The sequence below is a fragment of the Sipha flava genome, unplaced genomic scaffold (assembly GCF_003268045.1).
Source record: "Sipha flava isolate LNK unplaced genomic scaffold, YSA_version1 179_pilon_pilon, whole genome shotgun sequence".
NCBI classification, from domain to species: domain Eukaryota; kingdom Metazoa; phylum Arthropoda; class Insecta; order Hemiptera; family Aphididae; genus Sipha; species Sipha flava.
Genome location: NW_020272149.1, coordinates 463,714 through 486,842, shown reverse-complemented (window position 1 = coordinate 486,842; position 23,129 = coordinate 463,714). Strand labels below are relative to the sequence as shown.

At 28.2% G+C, this 23,129-nt stretch overlaps 2 protein-coding genes across 6 annotated transcripts in view; both read left to right on the top strand.

The window, feature by feature from the left end:
- The window catches only part of LOC112680670 (5-hydroxytryptamine receptor 1), a 333,709-nt gene that overhangs the window by 46,269 nt on the left and 264,311 nt on the right, over positions 1–23,129 (top strand). The gene's annotated exons all lie outside the window — the stretch shown is intronic.
- Positions 15,783–16,930, top strand: LOC112680686 (ATP-dependent DNA helicase pif1-like). Its single transcript, XM_025550871.1, has 4 exons — positions 15,783–15,809; positions 15,900–16,422; positions 16,536–16,768; positions 16,865–16,930. Exons 1-4 carry the CDS (start codon positions 15,783–15,785, stop codon positions 16,928–16,930), a joined length of 849 nt encoding a protein of 282 aa, XP_025406656.1.

Genomic DNA, 23,129 nt, shown 5'->3' with positions numbered 1-23,129 from the left:
TATATTGTCAGTGACTCATGAAATTTTACGTAATCCGAAATATTGTGTACGTATATTGGTGGAATTTTGGGTTTAGCTAGTGTACCTTGGGAGTTGTTTTCAGGACCAATATTGTTAGTTAAATTTGTGGGTGGATTAACTTGATTAGAGTTCTCGATTTCTTATGGCGAGAAGCGATTTTGTGTGAGAAAGAAAGATGAGTTTGCAGGTGATAAGTCGCGTGCCCTAGCGGTTTTTCTTGGCGATCTAAATTCGTCGTCGGAATTTTGTGATGGAGAGTTGGAGTTATCTTGATTTGATAGGAGTCTGTTTTTTTTTATGACGAGAGGTGGGACTTTTTGTCTATTTTGTTTATTTAATGGGGCTGGATTACCATTGTTAGGTATAGATGCTTTGGAATTTGAATCCATTTTTGGAAATATTATATATAAGTTTAACTGGCTTTCGCCCGTGTGCGGCGATTGCTAGCTATGCGGTTACGTATTAGCGTACAATGGACCCAATTAAAAAGTTACTATACATACCAGATAAGAGCGGCGCAGCGTAAACGTTTCGTACTGCTATCGAAAGCTATAAAAACGTAACGTGGAAATTAACGTGTGGACGGTTCGGCGTCCCAACACATACTGATAAATTTACGACTAAAATAACTGTAATTGTAACCGCGAGTCGCGACCCATCAAAAAAATTTCTCGACCCATGATTTGGAAAACGCTGCACTATACTTTACATCTTCTAGATTAGTGCTTCTCAACCTGGGTGCTGCGGCCCCCAAATGGGCCGTAAAATATTTATTTCATTTAAAATTCTTGAAATCGAATTTAATGAAAAAAAACTTACTACATTTTGGTTTAGACGACAGCAAGAGTATCCTGTAATCTCGAAAGCGGCTTTACTTAAATTAATACCTTTCACATAAACATATTTTTGTGGAACTGTATTTTCACAACTTAAAATTATATTAAACAAACATAGATCATGCATTTCACAACAGTCTTTAAATGCAAACTTCCGTATTTTAGTTTTAAATATCACACCTGATATAAATATGTTATGCGAAAATATGCTTATTATTATTATTATTATTAACCTAGTCTTTGTTTGAAATCAAATCAACATTATTACTGAATATTCTTGTATTGATTTATAGTTATTACCAATTATTTTTTGTTTATATATATTTTAAGTTTTATAAAATTATAGGATTATATTTTAAAAATGTATTAAAAAAATATTTATTTTCTTCACATTTTAATAATTTATTTGTGTGAAATAGTAGATGTAAATTTAGAATATCATTAACAATAAATAATTAATGATTTTGATTGAGGGAGGCTTTGACAGTTTTACATTAAATTTAAGGGGCCCTATAACAAAAAAGATTGAGAAGTACTGTTCTAGATACTAAGCTATGGGCTACATATAGTTTTTAAGCCTTGTCAAAATACATTTATATTTTTATGGATGGTTTTAAAAGGTACAATTTCTAATCACCCTGATTTAAAATGATCCATTGTAGAAATAATTTTTTGTAGATAATTTCAGCCATTTTATCATTAATAGTCAGAAACGATTTTTACTAACCTATATCTATACAATTAATTTAGTTATTTTTGTACTGGTATAATATATGAACAGTGTAATTTTCTAGTTTAAAAATAATTTAAAAGTTAGTGGTATTTTCGAAAATAGTAAAATGACTGTGGATAAAAAAATTTGAACATTTTGGCATGTTATATTTTCAATGTTTTGATCATTTTTTCATAACTTTGCCAAAAGTTATTAAGCTTATTGCAATTGTTTAAAGTAGGAGTTTAGTTGTAAAATAATTTCTTATCGAAACAATAAGTACTATATTTATAAATATTGATTTTAAATTATGCTATTAATTGACTAATCATATTATTAGTCGAAAATTATAACAATAATAATTTTTTTAACATATTGATTATTTCTATGAAACAAAAGTAATTATTATCCCCGTTTACAGTTATAATGGTATTATGTAATTTTTGTTATGATATGAAATATTGTAATGTTAATCCGTTTATATTTGATTTCTAACTGAATGTAATTACTTTCCGGTATTGATCTATAAATCTGTTATAATTCAATTTTAAAAGCAATATATGATTGAACCCGGTGAAAAAAATAAATAAAACGTAAATTCATAAATAATAAAGAAAAAATTATATTATATGGAATCCCCATATTTTTATTAAAACTTTTATTATTTATTGTTCAGTTATTATAAGTATTTTTGCAAAACTGCAATGGTGTACAAAACTCGGAAAATTATCATATTATTGACATTACATTTCTATATGATTTATTAAAAAAATAAATTTCAATTTTAATATAGCTGTGTATATAAATCGTTGCATTCGAATTGCGCCCGAAAATTATATTTTATACAGGTGATATTTCTTAAAAGAATTTTAATTATTTCACAATTTTCCCGCTATTAAACTATTGCTGTCCCAGTATCGATGTACTTGATATTAACGAGTACTTACAGATATAATGAATAGATGGACGATAGAACTGGGCTGAGCCCAACTACTACCTATGTTTTTATTCATGAATCATGAGATATACGAGTATAATAACGAGTATATAGCTTATTATATCGACGAACAAATTAATCTTGAATAGCAATTATTGTTGTGAGAGCAACTCGGAACCGTCGCCAAAAAACCGTAGACACGACTCGGTTGTCGCGACGTATTTTTTATTTTTTTACAGACAGAATTTGTATGCAGCCCTTTACGATCTTAAGTACTTCTGAACATATTATCTTATAAAGCATTTGAAATACTAAAACCACCACAAAAAGTATGCTGAGTCGAGCATACTGAATTTTAAGCATATTCAATTCAATAAATAAAATTCTTCGTATAGTATCGTACAATAAAAAATTACACAAATATTTGATTATATTTTATTATTAGTTATTTATATGAAACATTTGTTGTATTTACAAATAAGAATACAACATTAATTTCAAGTTTTTTTATTTTTATATGCAAAGAAAATTAAATTAAAAGTCTAAGAATTGATACATGTTTACAACCTAAAAATTAGTGATCAGAAAACATCGTTATACAAAATCTTCATGCAGTTCTCTACTCGTTTGGAATCTAAAAACATTTGGTTATCTAATGAGCGTAAGAATTATTATTATTACTAATTAATATCATACGTTAATATTTTGATTACATTTAATTTTAATAGTTGAGTTTATACACTTATTGTTTTCATTCGTTTTTGTTTTTTTTTTTTTTTGCTCCTCTTTTGATATGCATTTCATTATAAATTTCACCATCCGTACTGTTGTATAATTGTAAATTATTCGACGGTGGTTAAATGCATATCATATTTCTCGAAATAAACTTAACGGGATTCTTGTGAATAGTTGGTCGACTACCGGCAATTGCGAGTTGAGTTTGTGAAATATTTGTACAACAGCGGGAACGGGGATACCATTTGCACCAGCTGTAAGATTTTCTTTTATATTGAAGTTCTCACGGTCGACACTATACTGACGAAACGCCCATCATGAATATATTAAATAACGTCGGATCAGGTGACTTAAAAAGCGCAGATTTGAAACACAGTTCTTATTTCAAAACTCGCGAATGAGGTATATATCACAGGATTTATAATAATTAAATTAAAATTATGCACAGTTTGTGGACTTCGTAAAATATTTAAATATATTTTAAACCTCATAAAAGTAAAATAAGACGTAATTTTTCTAGCCAAATTGTATCATTTTTTTTCTCTAAAGAATTATCATTGATGAGTTTTAATAAATTTGTAGCAAGTAAATTATATTTATGGCGAGAAATAGTTAACCCTAACTCCCGAACAGAACTCCGAAAAATGTGTTCAATTGATATTGTTTTTATTTTATTCATAACGTTTGAAATTATACCGATATACTAATTTTTATGGACGATAATATTGTGATAAACTCTCATGCTAAACATCTCACAAAGTACCGATTATATTATGATATAAATTTAATTACATTCAAAAAAAACAAAAAAATTAAAAGTTTCAACGACAACATTATTACTGGTTGTACTTTTTCTTAGGAAGAGTTGGCGCATAACATAGTTTGTTGAAAGTTTAAAATTCTCGTAACATAATACAAAAACTGGCTGTGTCACATCCAGGTAGACGATACGTTTTTAATTCGTTAACCATATCTGAATGTATTTTTGAACATGATTCACACAAATTGGCTTAAATTCAAAAAAACTATTTCTAGAGTGTTTTGTCAAAATAAGCTTCTTTGTGTTTTAAAAGTGGAATTAAGTTGTTACAAGGTATGTTGTACTGTTATGTATTAGTATATTGAGTTATCAAATTAGTAAAAAAAAAAAAAAACCATATTTTATATCATGTATTTTGGTTGGTCCCTTTACTTTAAATGTGTTAAATTAACAAATTTGTCATGTTTTGTTTTCAAATGTATACAGACAACATAACTCGTAAATAGTTGCATTCAAATTTCGTTAAGATAATTATTTTCAAGCTATTAACAAAATATACCTCATCAACACGTCTATAGATACTTGTGTCACTTTCTGTACGTGTTTGGTACTATACATACATTTTATTGATACCTAAAGTGACAATTTTTATAAATAGACTTCAAGAGAGAATACATAATCTGTTTACGTAACGTTTTGAACTTATCTTATATTTTATAAGTTTCCTTTTCTTGGTATATAAGCTCTTAAAATCCAGTTATTCAATCAAATCCAGTTATTATTATTTCGTAATTAACTAATTTCTTGATGATTGTATAAGTTAAAAGCTATTAACAGCTATATAGTTTTATTTTTATAATAAACCTTAACTTATTTCGATTACGCACTTTATATAATGTATTATTATTTTAATTGTAATGAATTCCGGGTATTATACATTTCAATAATATAAACTTATTCATTACAATTGATTGAAAATAAAAATGTAATTTAAAATAGTTATTTTAGTTTTTTTTTTAAGTTGAAAAATTAGTTTAACAATATAAAAACATAAATAGTTACGTTTTTTAAACATGAAAACTACTTACAAAAAGTTGTAATAATTTTTAATCATTAATTTTTATTAAAAACTTAAATCATCTATAATTATTTAAGTTGTTCACGATCTATTTTTGTATGCTAATGTATATTGTACTTACATTTTTCCTGTAATGTAACCAATGGGTCCTATACTTTTAATACATAAAAAAAAATAAATAAAAGTAAATCATTTTACTGATACGTATGTAATAAGTCTATCGATGTGTTGATTTGTTTTAATATTTGACGAACATCTGCTATTCAAAAACAAACGTTCGATATTTTTTTCTTCCCTTTTCGACAAATGTTACGTAAGTATTATCTTGCCTACGAAAGCGTACGAGATGGACGGTTCATATATGTATTGGTCTATATCGCTTTAGTATCGTTTTCATTACGGTTCTCGTTAAAAAGCTTAAACATATAAATACTATTAATCTCCGGTTCCCTGAGGAAATCACTGCAGTACACGCTGAAGTCACCGAAAAGTACACAGTTATATCGTCGTTCGTTACAACATTAATTATCGTATTCTGATGTTATCTTTGCTTCATTCGACCGCCTTACTTGAATTTTAAAAGAATGCGTGAGCGTAATTGCTGTTTTTGCACATGTATTTAAAAATGAGTATAGGATGTGTAACGAGATGACACGAACAATTTCGTAGTGCATTTGTTTACTATTGCGTAGAAAGTATTAATAAAAATAAAAAATAAATTAAAATAACAAACCCTTCCGCCGTCGCTCCGAGACGATACTCTGACCATGAACGGAAGTAACGCGTATGCTAATTGGTGAGGATTTATGATATTTTTGTTGATACGAACGATTATATAATGTGTTTGTACTGCGTCCGTAGGTTTGGTGTGCAGGGTAGGCTCGTCTGTTCAAGTGACACCACCGCCGATTGTTCGCGAATCATTCCTACGCCGAACCCGTACAACAATACGACCAGACAGACGAGGTGCCCTCGATCGCGGAAAGTCGTCTAATATTGATAACATATTGATAACATCCCCAGAAACGAAGTCTTCATAAGGGTTCCAGCATGGAACGCTGCACGGTGATCGCGGTCCCAATAGATCATTGTCGAAACGAAACCAATGACAAACCGCCCGCTTGTTTCGTATCGGTTCCGACGATCTCGATTTCGATCGTCGATGTTCAACGCAAACTTCGTGTATGAACACCGCATCGTGTTCAGAACATTGACGTAAATTTTTTGTCTTCTTTATTCCCGCGGGTAATTTCGTCACGCGTGGAGCGGACAACAACCGAATGTCGTACACGTACGTTACCCCAGTACCCCCAATTTTTAATTTTGCAATTAGTTTTGCATCAATAATTAGTGCTCAATTCCTGCCAAATTTTAAGGATTCCGGCTGTACTACTAGTTTTTCCAGAAAGTTGAATTTTCTACGGGTGGGACTGGGGTAACGTTACCCCTGCTATTCCAGTTTTTCTAGAAAGTTGAATTTTCTACGGGTGGGTATGTTTTTTATGGATGACGTATTTATGTACACAATTGCTCCAGAGAACACAATTTTTTATACTATTGTTAAATATTGATATATTGATTAATCTGTAATATTATAATATTAATACAGTTAAATGTATCTTATATTCACATTAATTATATTAACATTGTTAATGTTAATGTTGTTTTATATTGTTCCTGTAAAGAATTGCACCATAATAATTATTATTCAATATACAACGAAAATGTTTAATAGTTTATGTATTTATGTTCAGCTCTATCAGCTTCTAAAATTCTTCTATCAGCTCTTCAAATCTACAGTAAAATTTTTAAATTTTATTTAAAAAGTTTAATTGAAATGTTTTTTAAATCGAATAAAATAGAAATGCAACAGGTACTGTCGTCTATTCTTTTACTTGGACTGGATTTTTTTTTTAAATCGTCGTACTGCTCCCTATGTCTGTATCCTCTTTTCATATAAGTTGTATAATGACCAACTGTATTTATAATGATTATAAATCTTCATGATTTTCTTTGGACAAAATAATTTAAAATAGATAAACAATGATATTATTATGGACTATTAATACATTTTTATCATAGTGGGTTTTGTTATTGTTGAAATAGTTTAAACAAGTGCAGTATGCGATTTATATAAAGAGACCAAATACAAGCTAAATATAGCCGTAGAATGTAGTTTAATGTTATCAAATAAGACAGCAATAATAATTCTATTACATCAGAGGGGGTTTAAGTATTATACTTGTATTTAGTAGTGCGAGGAATATAGACAAATTATCAATTCAATTTTAATTTTAATAGAAAGCGGTTTAAAACTGAATAATAAATTACCACCGGACGCAGATTTATCTTTTTTATGGCTATAGGCACTAAAAATTTGCCACCCCTATAATAGGTGAAGAAGTTACATTATCCCTTCCAAAATACCTAATCTAAATATTAAATATATATATATACTTACATTCACTTGAATTTTTAGACAAAAGCTAAAAGTAAATGTCTACTTTGAAAAAATGTCAATGGATGTCCACTAAATGTAAATAAAAACAGATTTTCATAACAACAGCCTAGGATTATTTATATATAGTCGATTTAGTAATATAGTGTTGCAATGTAGGTATATTTTTTTACCCGAAATTTCGGCGACAACAATATCCGATAAAAATAATATTAATAACCATTGTTGCTTAATATAATATGAGTATATGACCTATAGTCGACCGTACGTATTCTTAACGTGGCAATGTGAGTTCTGGGCGGACTATACCAACGAGTTAAATATAGTATTATCAAAAACTGTTTTCAGTACAGTTGTTTTTATTTATTAAGAGTCATTATTAATGATTATAAATTGTAATGGATCAAAATAAATATAAAAATATTAACAAAATGCACACATTATTATACAATTATTTTTCGTAAATATAAAGCAATTAATTTTCGAATTTTTTTTCATATGTTTTATATTTTTTAATAAAAACCTACAGAATTTGCCGCCCCCAAATTTTACCGCCCTAGGCTAGCTAGTCTACAGTGCCTAATAGAAAATTTGCCCCTGATTACCACATAAAATACATTTAATGTTATCTGATGTTGTTGATAATCAATAATATACACAAAAACTATTTATAATGGAAAAAATGTATAATTGGTTGGCATTTTGACGATAAGATAAAAATTTCTTAACATAAGTATTTCGGTATTTTAGTGTAATAGAATAAATGCGTATCACATCGTTGTTATTAAATTAATTTTTGACTGTAACTATGGCAATAAATATCTATTGATAATTTTGAATTTTATAAAGGTATTCAATATTAATAGAAATATACAGACGAGGAAAATACAATTTTAAAATTATTAAAAATTTTTTTAGAAAAATATGAAATACCTATACATAATATGAGTGCAAAATCAATGAAATATGCATATTTTTAGCTAAAATCGACAAAATATGCAAAATATGCATTTTCAATCTTGTAGCTCACAATTGTATAGTTCAGATTTTTAGTTTAGTCTGCTATAAATTGGGAACATACAGAACAATATGCAACTACCTAACCTTAATAATGACATACCCACCCGTAGAAAATTCGACTTTCTGGAAAAACTGGTACAGCAGGAATTCTGAAAATGTGGCAGGAATTGGCAGGCATTGAGCATTAGTTATTGGTGCAAAAAAAAAATAGCAAAATTAAAAATTAGGGGGCTGGGGTAACGTACGTACGTCGTACCCCGCGGTACAATGGTAATAATTTTCGAAAAAAAAAACATTACGTTTATCTTTCCGCCAATAATTTCGAAAGGTCCAATAACATGAACACAGGTGGTTTCAACCGCGCGTGTACGCGTTCACGCGCCGCGGACCGTCGAAAATCGTTCACGACAACAATGCGTCCACCGCGCATAATTAAAAAAAAAAAAATTGAAAAAAACGCACCGTCTCGTTTAAACAGTACTGTTTTCTAAACCGTGGTGGTGTTTAATGGTCACCGCGTTAAACGTAATAATAATAATAATTATTACAATATTTACCGACAGGACACAATGCGTTAACTGATAATTCACGGCCATAATTATGTTAATTGGGCAAACTTTGGGAAACGTGACCGAACGCCACGGGTGACTCCGACAGTGCGTGCCGCCGACTCGTTAATTGTATCAACATTAGTACGGCACACACGCGTTATGCTAATCGCGGATAATGGAATCATGATTGGTCTCCAAATCGTCGTTTTAAACAGTGTTTTCGTATCGCTTCGCTCATCGAAAACCCACTGTTTCCGAAGTATTTTAATAACGGCCGCTCGCGCCCCGGGTGTACGAAGTTTAGCCGACCAATTGTTATCGTAATACCCCGTGTACCAGTACATTGACAATATCACGCGAATTAGGTTCGCTGTATAACGTACGGTCCGTTTCGAAAGCGATCTTATTTTCTGTTCTTTTTTTTTTTCGATACGTATGTCACATATGTACATGTATGTATGTGTTACGGATTAAGACCGAAACATGGCTGAAGTGCACATTATTCGGATATTGTGCACTCTAGTCACACTGGTTGGATAAAGTAAAAAATTAACATTTAGAATCATAGTTTTGAACACATTACCCGGATAAAGTAACTTTAGTCATCGTGTTATGGCATATAAGTTAAAAATTAAATGTTAATTTACTCCATTTGATGCAATTTTCAATTTATTTTTATCAGATATAATTAATACTATTTATTAGATAATGTTTTTTTATTATTATTTATTTAAACACGGTAAACTTTGATGAAATTTTTAATTGCATAGAACACCCGATGCTTTGAATTTGCAATTATTTGTTTTGCAATTTGATTTACACGTACAACGTTGAGTTTATTATTATTTAATTGTTAACTTTTATCATTGATTATATATTACAATATTTGATATTATATTATCAATGCTTATATTAATTAATTTTATTGAAATAAAATATAATTATGAATTTATTAATAATATTTTACATTAGCCATAACACGATGACTAAAGTTACTTTAGCCGGGTAATGTGTACAAGCTATGATTTTAAATGTTAATTGTTTACTTTATTCAACCAGTGTGACTAGAGTGCACAATATCCGGATAATGTGCACTTTAGCCATGTTTTAGACTTAAGCCGTAACATATACATCCATGGGATTCGAATGATAAATAATGTTAAACGTACCGGAATGTAATTTTTAAAACTTAAAATGTCTAATCGATACGTTAAAATGCAATATTAATTTATTATTAATGAATAAATTAATTAATATTATTAATTTAAATGAAAGATATAAAGTTATTTTGACTTTTGCACGAGTTTCATTATTGTTATGTTAAAAATGTGCGCAAAAAACCTTTAATGCCCTTTTGCATTAAAGTCATTGTCAATTGATGATCAAAATTCAGTGGTCGTATAATCACCATTAGTTATAAATACTATAATATAAAGTACCTGTAGTATATATAATCAATAGTAGAATCATAAAAAAATGATTCATGATTGGTAGAAACTGATTTTCAACATTTAAGTTATTATTATTCACATACTCGTATTGTTATGTTTACAATATTTGGTCGATTCATATGAAAAGTATTTCAGTAAATTAATCAATGTAAACTAAAAAACATCTTAAAATACAATATTTTAATACTTTGGAATGAAATATACTAATCTGTAGAACTATATTGATTCTCAGATAGAATTAATGAAATAACCCAAATCCAATAATCCTATAACGACTAAATCCTAGTAGTTAAACTGATTAGTAAATGTTTATATCATATTTTATTTTTGTGTTATTTTTAATTTTGAACTCAATATATTATTAACGAATTTGATAATAATGTACTTGTCCATATAATAAAATATCTTCAAGTATCCAATAGGTTATTTAACAATCAATATTATAATATACATTTAAAGTTTTTTTCATAAAATAACCAACGTTTTACTTTATAGGTCAGCTGAATAGTAAAGTAATTTAAAAATTGTAAATTTTCATTTACTTTATTAGTAGTGTAATAAGTATGAGGGATGAAAAAAAGAGAGAAAGATTAAATACTAAATATTCCCCCTCTATTTTCCAACAATAGTTTATTCTCTTGAATGAGGAACGCATTTAGCGACGATACTTCAATATGAATTAATTAATTATTTTGCTTCTATTTTTATTAATGAATTTTTTTATTGGTCATTGGTATTTAAGTATTTCGTTGGAGTGTTTGCAGTGGAAGGTTTTCCGTATTTTCATTTGTACAAAAAAATTTTGAATATATTTTCGGAATTCAAAATCTTTCTATAGTAAAACAAGAGTGAATAACATCGCTTTAAAGTCAAACGTGAATCTTCGTGATTTAATGATATCAGACCAACATCATGATCCAATTATCACGAAGGAATGTTCTTTCTCAAATAAACATAATATTGGTTATTACACGAAAATTTGGATACAACCATAAGCTATGCGTATCAATTGATATAGACACCTATTTGACAAGCGATCGCGTCGGCAGTCCATTTTCAGTTCAGAAGATTCAATTATCTTGTTTTGATCTCCCGTATCTCTGAAGACTATAAAGGAGACTTATTTTCATAAAATCAAAACTTTTAAAGTGTAAGCTATTGCGCCTGAACGAATTGAAGTGGACGATTTTCGGGATAAGAGGTTGGACAAGAGATAACTGAGCACCATTGTGATGATAACGGCAAAAAGGCGAAATGAAAAGGACAGAATGAGTAGTGAAAACCCGTAGCTTATTAGAAAAGAATACAGTTTATAGTTTTCCATGATTATAGTTACATTAACAGCACAGTCCTAACCGTAGTTCAATACACACGTTTATAAAGATTGTTCGCTTATCATGTATTAGTTATCGCATTATAATACTTTCTTTGAAATAGTTTTAAAATTTTTGTTGTGAGTATGTGTTTTTTCTTTTTTTGTTTATTTAATTAATAATTTTATTATGCCACCTAAAACCGGTACTCTAATAAAGAATATGAATGATTCTAATAAGGTTAGTTTAACCGATGTGGTCAAATTCTTTAATAAAATAAAATAATAAAAATGTATTTTAATAAAATAATAGTTTATCAAGCATAAATTACAACCTTCGTCTTCATGATTCAAAATTTGAATCACTTTTGATAAAGTTTGATAACTTAAGTTCTAATATATTAAAATTAAAGAACGAAAACAATAGCCTCAAAAATGAAATAAGTTCATCCCACAAGAGAATTGATACACATGAATCTAAACCAAATAATATACTCTTAAATGCATTGTTTGATTTACTTCATGAATCAGAAGATAAAAAATCAAGAGCCAGTAATATTTTAATCTTTAATGTATCCGAAAATGCAAATGAAAACATTGATTCTATGGTTTCTTTAACTAAAGAATTTTTTTCTGCTCTGCAAGTACCTTTATCACCAGCAACAGTTTCGAGAATTGGTAAAATTGGTTCAAAACCACGACCACTTGAAATAGAACTCAACAACCCAGGAGATGTTCATTATGTCTTAAAATTAAAAATACAACTACGTAACCTTGACGCCTGGAAACATGTTGGTATCTTTACAGATATGACTGCGTATCAATGGTCATTGGTTGTCCAACTTAAATTGAATATTGCGGCTCGATCAAATACAGGTGACAATCATTGGATAATTTTGTACAAAAATAAATGGACACCGTATCTCGGGACAAAAAACTAATTAACCGCCCCGTATCTTCAAATTTTAACTATGTAAATAATAATAAAAGAAATTGTAATAATAGTAATGAAATCCTTCAAAAAACCATTATAAAATAAATTTTATTATAATTAAATAGAATTTATTTTATAGGATACTATCAAAATATCAGAGGTTTAAGATCTAAATTAAATATTCTCCGTTCCAATCACAGATAATAAATGAATGGATAGGACATACCCATACTAATCTCGTGTGAGGCGAGGTTCCTGGAATGGCGGCCAACTGAGGCGAATTATCAATATTTATGTTATCAATTATTTACAAAATCCATTTGCTGACTGCCAATTGCCCTTTGCGGTTTTATAATTTACTGTTTACTTAAGTACTGAGTATATTGTTTGTGAATCTGTGACTTAAGTATTAGATGGACAGTTTAGGAAAGCTAGTATGTACGTCAATACCAGCTTTTCTAAGTCCTCCACGATCTATTTGTACAAATTAATACTTTAAAGTAAACTGTATTTAATGATTTTATGAATAAAAAAAAAAAAATGTATGAACTTTTTAGTAATTAAAGTTAAAACAAATTTGTTTAACAAATTTTCAATTTTTGAAAACATGCAATGTGTTAACAATAAATCAAATATGTTTTTTGACCAAACAATTCAATTTGATAAACATCGTGATGAACTTATTACTACCATTTGTAAAACTTACTACAAATTATGATTTTTTCACGAGGTCAGGAAAATGAATGATAAAATCACATTGCGTTCAACATTTACAAAACTTATACATTTTAGGCATGAATAAATTACAACTTATTTTTAAAAATGTTGTTAAAATTAATTTGAAATTTATAATGTTATAAATAAAATGTTATCCAAATGGTTTATTCATTCGTGTTTATTAATTTCAAATCACCTCAGTTAAATTTAAAGAATGGAAAAAAATATATGTCATGGAAAGGAAAAAAAAATCGCCTCAGTTTCTTATCATTTGAGAACCAACTATTTGGGTTTATGTCCTATCCATTCATTTATTATCTATAGTTCCAATGTACCTTTACTATCACATGATTATTTTATGTTATCTGAAACTTGGTTAACTAATGACTTTAACGATAATGAATTAGGTTTTATAAATTACAATGTATTTCGATATGATAGGTTCTTGATAACTGGGGAAAATAATAGAGGCGGTAGTGTTGCTATACGCATTAGTAAAATAAATAATTCTGAATTTATTAATATTCCAATTAAATCTGTTGAATAGATATTTGTTCTGGTGACCGTTAAAAACCATACATTTATACTGGGTACATGCTACATACCTCCTTTTAGTTCAATAAATGTATACTTAGATCACTCAGAGATAATTAACTGGTTACTGCTGAAATATGGTAAAAATATAAATTATATTATAGCAGTTGATTACAATTTACCGAAAGTTACTTTTAATAATGATGAAACTGGTATAATTATAAGTGTTTCTGACACTAATCAATCTAATGTTATATTTGATATTTTTTTCTGATAATAATTTTTATCAACTCAATTCGTTCCTAAATAATAATGATTCAATGCTCGATCTTGTATTTTCATCAGACGATAATAAATTAGTTAATAAAAGTATTAATTGTCTCGTAAATATTGATAACTATCAGCCACCACTTGAAATAAGTAAAACAATTATTATAAAATCTTATCATGATAAATATAACTATTTAAACAGTAACGTATTTTTTGATTATAAAAACTTAAATTTCGAAGCAATATGTCATCTCTTAGGTGAAGTATATTGGCTTGAAAAGTTTGATAAATTATATATTAATTAGGCAGTTGATGTTTTTTTATGAAACACTTATTAGCGTAATCAACCAATGTGTCCTAAAATATTTTCCTCGTTCGTCGAAATATCCTTATTGGTTCAATAATGAAATTAAGAAATGTGTCTAAGAAAAAAATAGGTTATACAAAGTGTATATAAATCGACAGGTTCAAATGTTACTTATAATGATTTTGCATTAATCCATAAAAATAATCCGAAATATCTTTGGAAGTACGTGCAAAATATAAAAGAATCAAACTCTATACCTAAGTTAATGCATTTAAAAGATAAGTTTTCAAATAATAATGATATAGTATCTAATATGTTTTGGTGAGTATTTTTCTTCAGTTAATAATAAAAATTGTACACAAAAAAATTATTTTATGAATATTTAAATTTCTGATTCTGTGGATGTATCGAATATACAATTTAGAGTAGGGGAGATTTTCGATAGCTTAAATTGTTTAGGAACGAATATAACCCCTGGAATTGATATCATTCCTGAAATAATTTAAAAAAATTTTCATTATAGTTAAACGATTCCTATTCACTATTTATTTCAACTATCGCTGTCTACTGGTGCTTTTCCCGATCGTTGGAAAGTAAGTTATGTATCACCTGTCTTCAAATCTGATGAAAAAAGTTCAATTATTAATTATAGACCAATATCTAAAATAAGTGACCTTCCTAAATTTTGATAAATTAGTGCTATCAAAGCTTACGCCAGTCTTTAATAACATAATCGACTGCAGTCAACATGGTTTTCGAAATTCAAAATTTGTCGCAACAAATTTACTCGTTTATTATACTGACTTAGTCGAAAAAATAGAATCAGGTGGTCAAGTTGATGCTATACACACAGATTTAAGAAAATCATTTGACATAGTAGATTTTGACTTATTAATCAACAAATAAAAATTTTAGTAATAGCAAATCCTCTAATGTCATGGTTAAAATCATACTTAAAGAATATAACTCAAATAGTAAAAATAAAAAATTAATTTTCGGTCCCTTTCTTAGTAACATCAGGAGTACCTCAAGATGGTCATCTTTCACCTTTTTTATTTCTACTCTTTGTAAATGATTAGAATAAAGTATTCCTTTATGCTAAATATTTATTATTTGCAGATGATCTTAAACTATATCTAACTATTAATAATGGCAATGATAGACATCTACTATAAAGTGACATAGACAGATTCTCTATATTAACAATATTACAAAATGGCAAGACAGCACATAGGTACCGCATTCAAATTACCTTTGGATCTTTAGACTACCGAACGCTCAGTTTGTAGTGTAAAGAAACAAAGTTCTTTGGGTAAATTATTAAAGGAGATTCATTTTATTGTTTGGGATGAATCAACAGTGGCGAATAAAGGTAGTCCTGAGGCACTTGATAGAATTCCGAGGAATTTTAAAAATAATGATCGCCCAATTGGCGGAGTTGTTATTCTTTTTGATGGTGACTTTAGACAAATATTTCCAGTTGTGCTAAAAGGCACTAAAAGCGATGAAATCAACATCTGTCTAAAGTCATCATATCTTTGGTCTTACATAACATCTTTGAGATTAACAACCAATATGCGTGTACACCTTGGTGGTGATAATAATGCCAAGCTTTTCTCACAACATCTTTTGAAAATTGGTGATAGAACTTTTCAGAATGATGAGCATAGCATGATATACATAAATTCTACATTTACGATTTCGATTCTTGATCAAAATAACTTAATTAACAAAGTTTATCCTGAAATTTCTAATTTTTCCAATAAATCTAATGAATGGCTCCGTGAACGTATAATTTTGGCCACTTAAAACGACACCGTCAACATCATAAACGAAAAAGTTCTTTCCATATTCGAAGCTGATAAAAAAAAAAAAAAAAAAAAAAAAACTATATTTCCATAGATACACTTACTAATCAAGATGAAGCTATAGATATCCCGACTGAATTTTTTAACTTATTAAATCCATCTGGTATCTTCCCACACAAACTTGATTTAAAAATTGGTGCGCCTATTATTCTTATGCAAAATCTAAATGCTCCCAAATTGTGCAATGGAACGAAATTAAAAATATTATCTTTGAAAAAAAACCTTATTGAAGCTGAAATTCTTACTGGCTCAGCGAGTGGTACAATTGTATACATCCCAAGAATTCTAATGATAATAAATGAGTATCCCTTCAAATTTAAACGTGTCCAATTTCCTTTTAAACTTTGTTTTGCAATTAATAAGGTGCAAGGACAGACAATGAAAGTTGCAGGAATTGACATCAGCGATCCTTGCTTCACTCATGGATAATTTTGTGTTGCCTGCTCCCGTGTAAACTCAGAATAAAACTTACATATAATATGTGTATATTATATGCCCCTGGTGAAAAAACTTATAATATTGTTAATAAAATAATATTGGTTAATCGGTAGTTAAGTATAATTTTTCCAAAATAATAAAAATTACTTTTCAAAAAACGTAGTTTTTTTTTAAGTTTAGTATAAAATGCGAGGTATGAGTTTTATTAGTTGTCAGCCTATTTCAATTTAAAAATTATGTTGAATTCACCGCTTTCTTTCGTTGTATTTTTTATTTTAATGCGCATGCGTTACCTAAATTTTTATATGCATCAGACAGAGAGAGTTGTTAGCTGCACATGCGTATTAGCAGTCTTGTTAAGTATTCGAATACAAGTATTTGAATACATGTATTAAAATACTTTTTAAAGTATTTTTTGGTATTGTAAATACAATTTTTTTAAAGTATTTTTTAAGTATTTTGAATACTTTTTAAAAGTATTTTTAACAATTTGTAAATACTTGTATTTAAATACCACAAAGTTCGTTTTAATAATTGTATAATCATAATAATTCTCTATCCTAATAATTGTTCCTACTTCTGAGAATAATATTCGGTTATTATTGATGAATCTAATAAGTAATAAAATAATAAGGTATTACTATAATATTACTAAATTTCAAACCGTTTTAACGCTATCATATAAACGTAGTATATTACTACGATAGATATATTAGATAATGTAAGTTTATGGTATACCCGTATGTTTTCAAAAATAAAAATGCATTGAAAATATTTTGTTTGATTTTTAATGAAGATAGCGATCGAACGCTTAAAATTAAACGTGCGTGTCTTGGCACGTTTTATTTATATGTGGAATAGGAATAGAATATTTGTTCATGTTTTATTTTTAAACGATCATCGCGATGTTCGAAACGTGTGGAGACGCGCCACGCTCGTTCGAATCTCCCAGTGTGTAATCTGTGGGTTTCCCATATTATTATTTATTATGAAATTATGATTATTAACATATATAGTTTTTCTATGATCCAATAATATGTGTTCTCTACCCGGGATATTTCAAGACTAAAATATTGTTTATAATAATCATAAAACTACATCTTACTGCTACGTCTACCTCTACGCAATAATTATAAGTTACACTTTTATACTACCTAGCTTCAATTTTGTGAACACGCACTACTCTCAAGCAGTGGCGTATTCAGAATTTTTTTTTTTTTTTTTTTTGGGGGGGGTTATAAAAAATGGAACATTACATTTTTTTTGAATTTTGTGTGTTTTTATTATAATCAATAAACAATTTACATACACTAAACATTTTCGGGGGGGGTATAACCCCCTAACCCCCCCTGGATACGCCACTGCTCCCAAGACACACTTTATTTGTCATTTGTTGTATGTATCACGTGTGCCGTTTTTTTTTTTTTTTTAATAACATATATAATATATATAATCAGTGGCATAGACACAATTTTTTTCTATTGGAGGGGAGGTGGTTAACTATAATATTATATAATATAAAATTAAAAAAAAATACTTGTATTTGTATTCAAATACTTAGTGAGTATTCGTGAAATACATTTTTATAATAGTATTTTATAAGTATTTTTAATACTATTTTATTCGAATACTAGTATTAGTATTTTAATACTTTTTCAAAAGTATTTTTTACAAGACTGCGTATTAGCATTATCAAAATGAAAAACTCGACGAAAGAAAGCGGCTATCACTTACAGTATAAATCGCTACTTTTTCCCTAGGCAACGCCGGGTAATTCAACTATCTTTTTATATGTATAAAAATATACTGCTAGCATAATTACAGGTAGGTAACGAATTTAACACACAGTTTAAAACATATAAGAGGTAGGATTTTTAACGGGCTACGAAGTGCACGGGCTCAGCTAGATTATTAAATTGATTGTTATAAAACATGATATTGCCCTAAATCTATAAATTAGATATAATGATTCATGATATTTACATTAAAATTTATTTTTATAGTTAATTGTCTATCAACAACTATTAAATCTGTAAACCCATATTTAAATGATTGAAGGTCGTATAGTTTGATTCTAGTAATTGTTTTAAAATACAATAATGTTTTAATTCGATTTTTTTTTTTTTTTACAGGTGAGCTGTTATCATAAAGTATCTAAAGTCTTTTGCCTCGGAACATGTAATTGATTATTTGATGATATTAATAATTACATCCAGATAAATATTATACGTCATAGATGTTCATTTTGTTAAAAGTTTGTGTATGGCAATACGAATATTAATTATATCTTTGTATTTCAAGCACGAAGATGTGAAAATATGAATAATAAAGTGCACACGTATTAGTTTTGAATGTATAATGATTTATGAAATGAAACATATAATGATAAGTAGGTATAGATATTATCAGTAGATTCGTTATGCCATTTGTGTATTGTCAATTTTATCGCGATCCTCGTTAATCGTCATAACAAATTATATAACGTATAATTTAAATATATTTATACGATACATTGTATATGTAATTTATAATGAATTTAATATTTTGACGTATGTACAATATTAATTCCATTGAAAGTAAATTACTTTTTTAAAACCCCAATATCTTTGTAAAATCTATAAAGCCATTTTCTTTTTTCGTTTTAAATTTATGTATCAAATAAAATCCTCATTATTACAAATATTTTATTTTGCTTCTTAAAATTTTGAACAAATCCTAAAGATTAAAGGTACATTCAAATTTACTATTTTAATATTCATAAATTAGATTTCTATGATTTTTATCAGTTGAATTTTCCAAGTGTATTTATAAATGTATAAAAATAAATATGTATAAAAAAGCATATTTTCGGGGAAGGTTTTCGGGTCCTGATCTTCCCAGAAGAAGAAAAAGGGATCAGAAGTCATAATTAACTTGCTACGAAGGTACAAAGAAAGAGAGCATTAATTTATATCACGTTGCATAATATTTGTATGATAATATAATTATTAATTCATACTTTACGAGTATACGTATTTTTTTTAATATTATGAAATCGATTTTTTTTAAAAAATATTTTTAAAACTTTTCCCACCAAAATTTTTTAAAATACATATCTTATATATACATATATATGTTTACTTTACACAGATCAGAAACAAATATATAATTGATTCTTATCTAATCATATCATTACTAAATGACTAATGTTTAATATAAATATAAACAGTTTAAGAAGCTCTTTGGCTATATCTATGATATAATGCTGGCAATCGCCGAATTCCGCCCCGAGTTGCTGAAAATGACCGAATTCCGTCCCGGAGGCGGAGCAACTATGTCCAAATTCCGTCCCGGGGGTGGATAAACTATGTCTGAATTCCGTCCCGACTAGTTTTGGACGGTATTAATATAAGTTCAATTTTTATAGAACTTCAAGAGGCTTCACCTGACATCATGCGTATCGTTTTTTTGTGTTAATTAATTTATATCAAAATGCGGAGTACATTGCCAAAATCAAAAATAACATTGGAGAGAGAACAGTTTTTAAATGATAAAATGATGCTTTGGAAAAGTCGAAACAGATCGACACCAGTTTGTGTATCAGGTGTCGTCTAAGTTTTTACCAGCCTATTTCAAATCTAAAAAATAATAATTAAAAAAAAAATAAATAATTTAAATACTAATTACACATAACATATATTATACTTATACTTTTAAATGTATTAAAATACTTATATGACCGTCATATTTATAAATAAATGGCATATACTGTAAATGGAGTTTTTTTTGCTCCGTATATTAATAATAAATAAATAAGGCTGATTTTACATTTTTAAACATGCCAGCAAAGCTACCAGTTCTAAAGCCTGGAGAAAATGCGAAGGAAAATATTACTGCCAAATATACCATAGTTACAGGTCGTAGGACGGAATTCAGACATAGTTGCTCCATCTCCGGGACGGAATTCGGTCTTCAGTTATGGAACCATAGGGGCCCGGGACGGAATTCGGTACCAGCCATAATGCTAAGTATGATGCATAGTTGTATAATACGCATCTGCTCTTCTTCATCACTCACCAAATTATTATCAAATATGGTTAATTAATTATTTCATATTAAAAATTTTAGAAAATTTACTTATTTAAAGTAATAATAATTATTTAGAAACCGTATTGATTACATTTAAAATTAGTATGAACATTAATTTAATAGGTAGATATTTTTACCAAATCAATAATAATAGAAACGAGATATTCCTTTACTGCCAGAAGAATTTGAAGTCCTATTAATAGGTTAACCGTGGTAAAATATCAGCACCATATTTGCGCAACATAAGACTAAAATACGATTATTGATATCATATCTAACTTATTATATCTTGGCCACATTATTATTTGTTAATAATTATATAGTAAATTAAATTGATAGAAGCATGATTATACCTGATTCGTATCAATTGTTATTTTTTTTATATTTTTTTTTTACTAGCGGATAAGTCTTTTAGTAAAAACTATTTGCATTTCAATGTGGGGATGTGGAGAGGAAAATTAAGTGAATACAATTTATTTTATTCAAATTTTTTGAGGACATTTCGTTTGGAAGATATAAATGAATATAGATACATATATATATATATAGTGACAGATGACAATATTTAACTTTTTATAATAACTTAATTAAAAATGAATCCTAAACAAATTACAATTACCCTGGGATTCACAGGCTATCGATGTTAACTGTGATTATATGTATATGAAATATAAAACGATATTATTTTTGATACGAATAATACGTATGCCTGGGTATTTGTTGTTACATGGAAAAAGTCACAAATATGTGTGAGCCCATGGTAACTGGTTACAATAATGAAAAAAAATAAATACTGATTCGGAGTAACATATAAACGCTTTGCAATACTTTTTCACTATTACCGTAGTTGGTACTATAATATATTATATTTCTTTTCATTGCTATACCGGTATGGCCAAATGTAATACTATGAATTTCAGTAAGATGGTGTAAAAAATATCAGGTATAATGCCGTATAATGTAATAATGTCAAGTGTACACTTTTAGTGTTTCGATAGCAAAACATTGTTGTACAATATGACGTGTTCGCTGTATTTATCAGTGAAATAATTCATCATGTCATTATATAACTATATTTGATTGTATTTTATTTACTGAAAAAATTTTTTTTCTATAATTTTATTTTTTAAATAAATAACTGTACGAAAAAAAATATGTCAACCCGTATCGTTTTTAAATATATATTAACATGATTTTCCGTGTAAACGTTCTTTTATCTTTTTTACATAGAATTGATGATGAACATTATGTTATCAACCAATATGGTATGAATACATGTAATTTATCTGAACGCCAAATACCATTTTATTCCGACAGTAAAATGTAATTATCTATGGGAATCGATTGTACAAGCATGGGTGCTCATAAGAAAAGTGTTATAGGTGGGGTGGGGAGGACAAAAAAAATATAATACAGATTCAAACAATTTTATAATGAGGAAAGAAATAAATAGAAATAAAATACAAACGATTCACCATTATTCAATGTTAGTAAACACTAATTTATGAACTTTTTTTTTTTTTTTAAATCGATTAAGCCACAACAACAAGGTTTATTGGCTTTTGTTTTAGACGTTTTTTATAAAATGTTGGAGGGAGAGTTACTAATAGAGTAGATTTAAATTAAATCATACAAGTTGGTTAATATTAAAAATTTTATAATTTTGTTGACGTTTTCTAGATCAGGAGCTAGTATTTGCTAGAGGTTGTGGGCTGTTTCCAATCCGTTCTTGATTTCTCTGAATTTCAGGCAGTTGCAAATAAATTTTTTGTTTTATTAATCATTTAAATATTAACAGTTGTGAATTATATAATCATTTTCTAGACTAAATGTCAATAATAACAATGATGAAAAAATGTATGTTTTAAAAATTACCACTTCACAATATTTTTCCAGGAGACGAGCAGGTGTTGCCTCAACCCCCCCTCGCCCCTCAACGGGCATTTATGTTTACAACCATATAATTATGTACGTCTTGCTCTCTTGTACTTTCCAAAGCATTATATATAATATCCCAGTGCAACATGATTGCGCACTCGAGCCTTTTAATATTTGAGAAAACACAACACAATTACGCACTTTTTACATTTTTATATTTGAGCAAATACAACACAATTGCGCT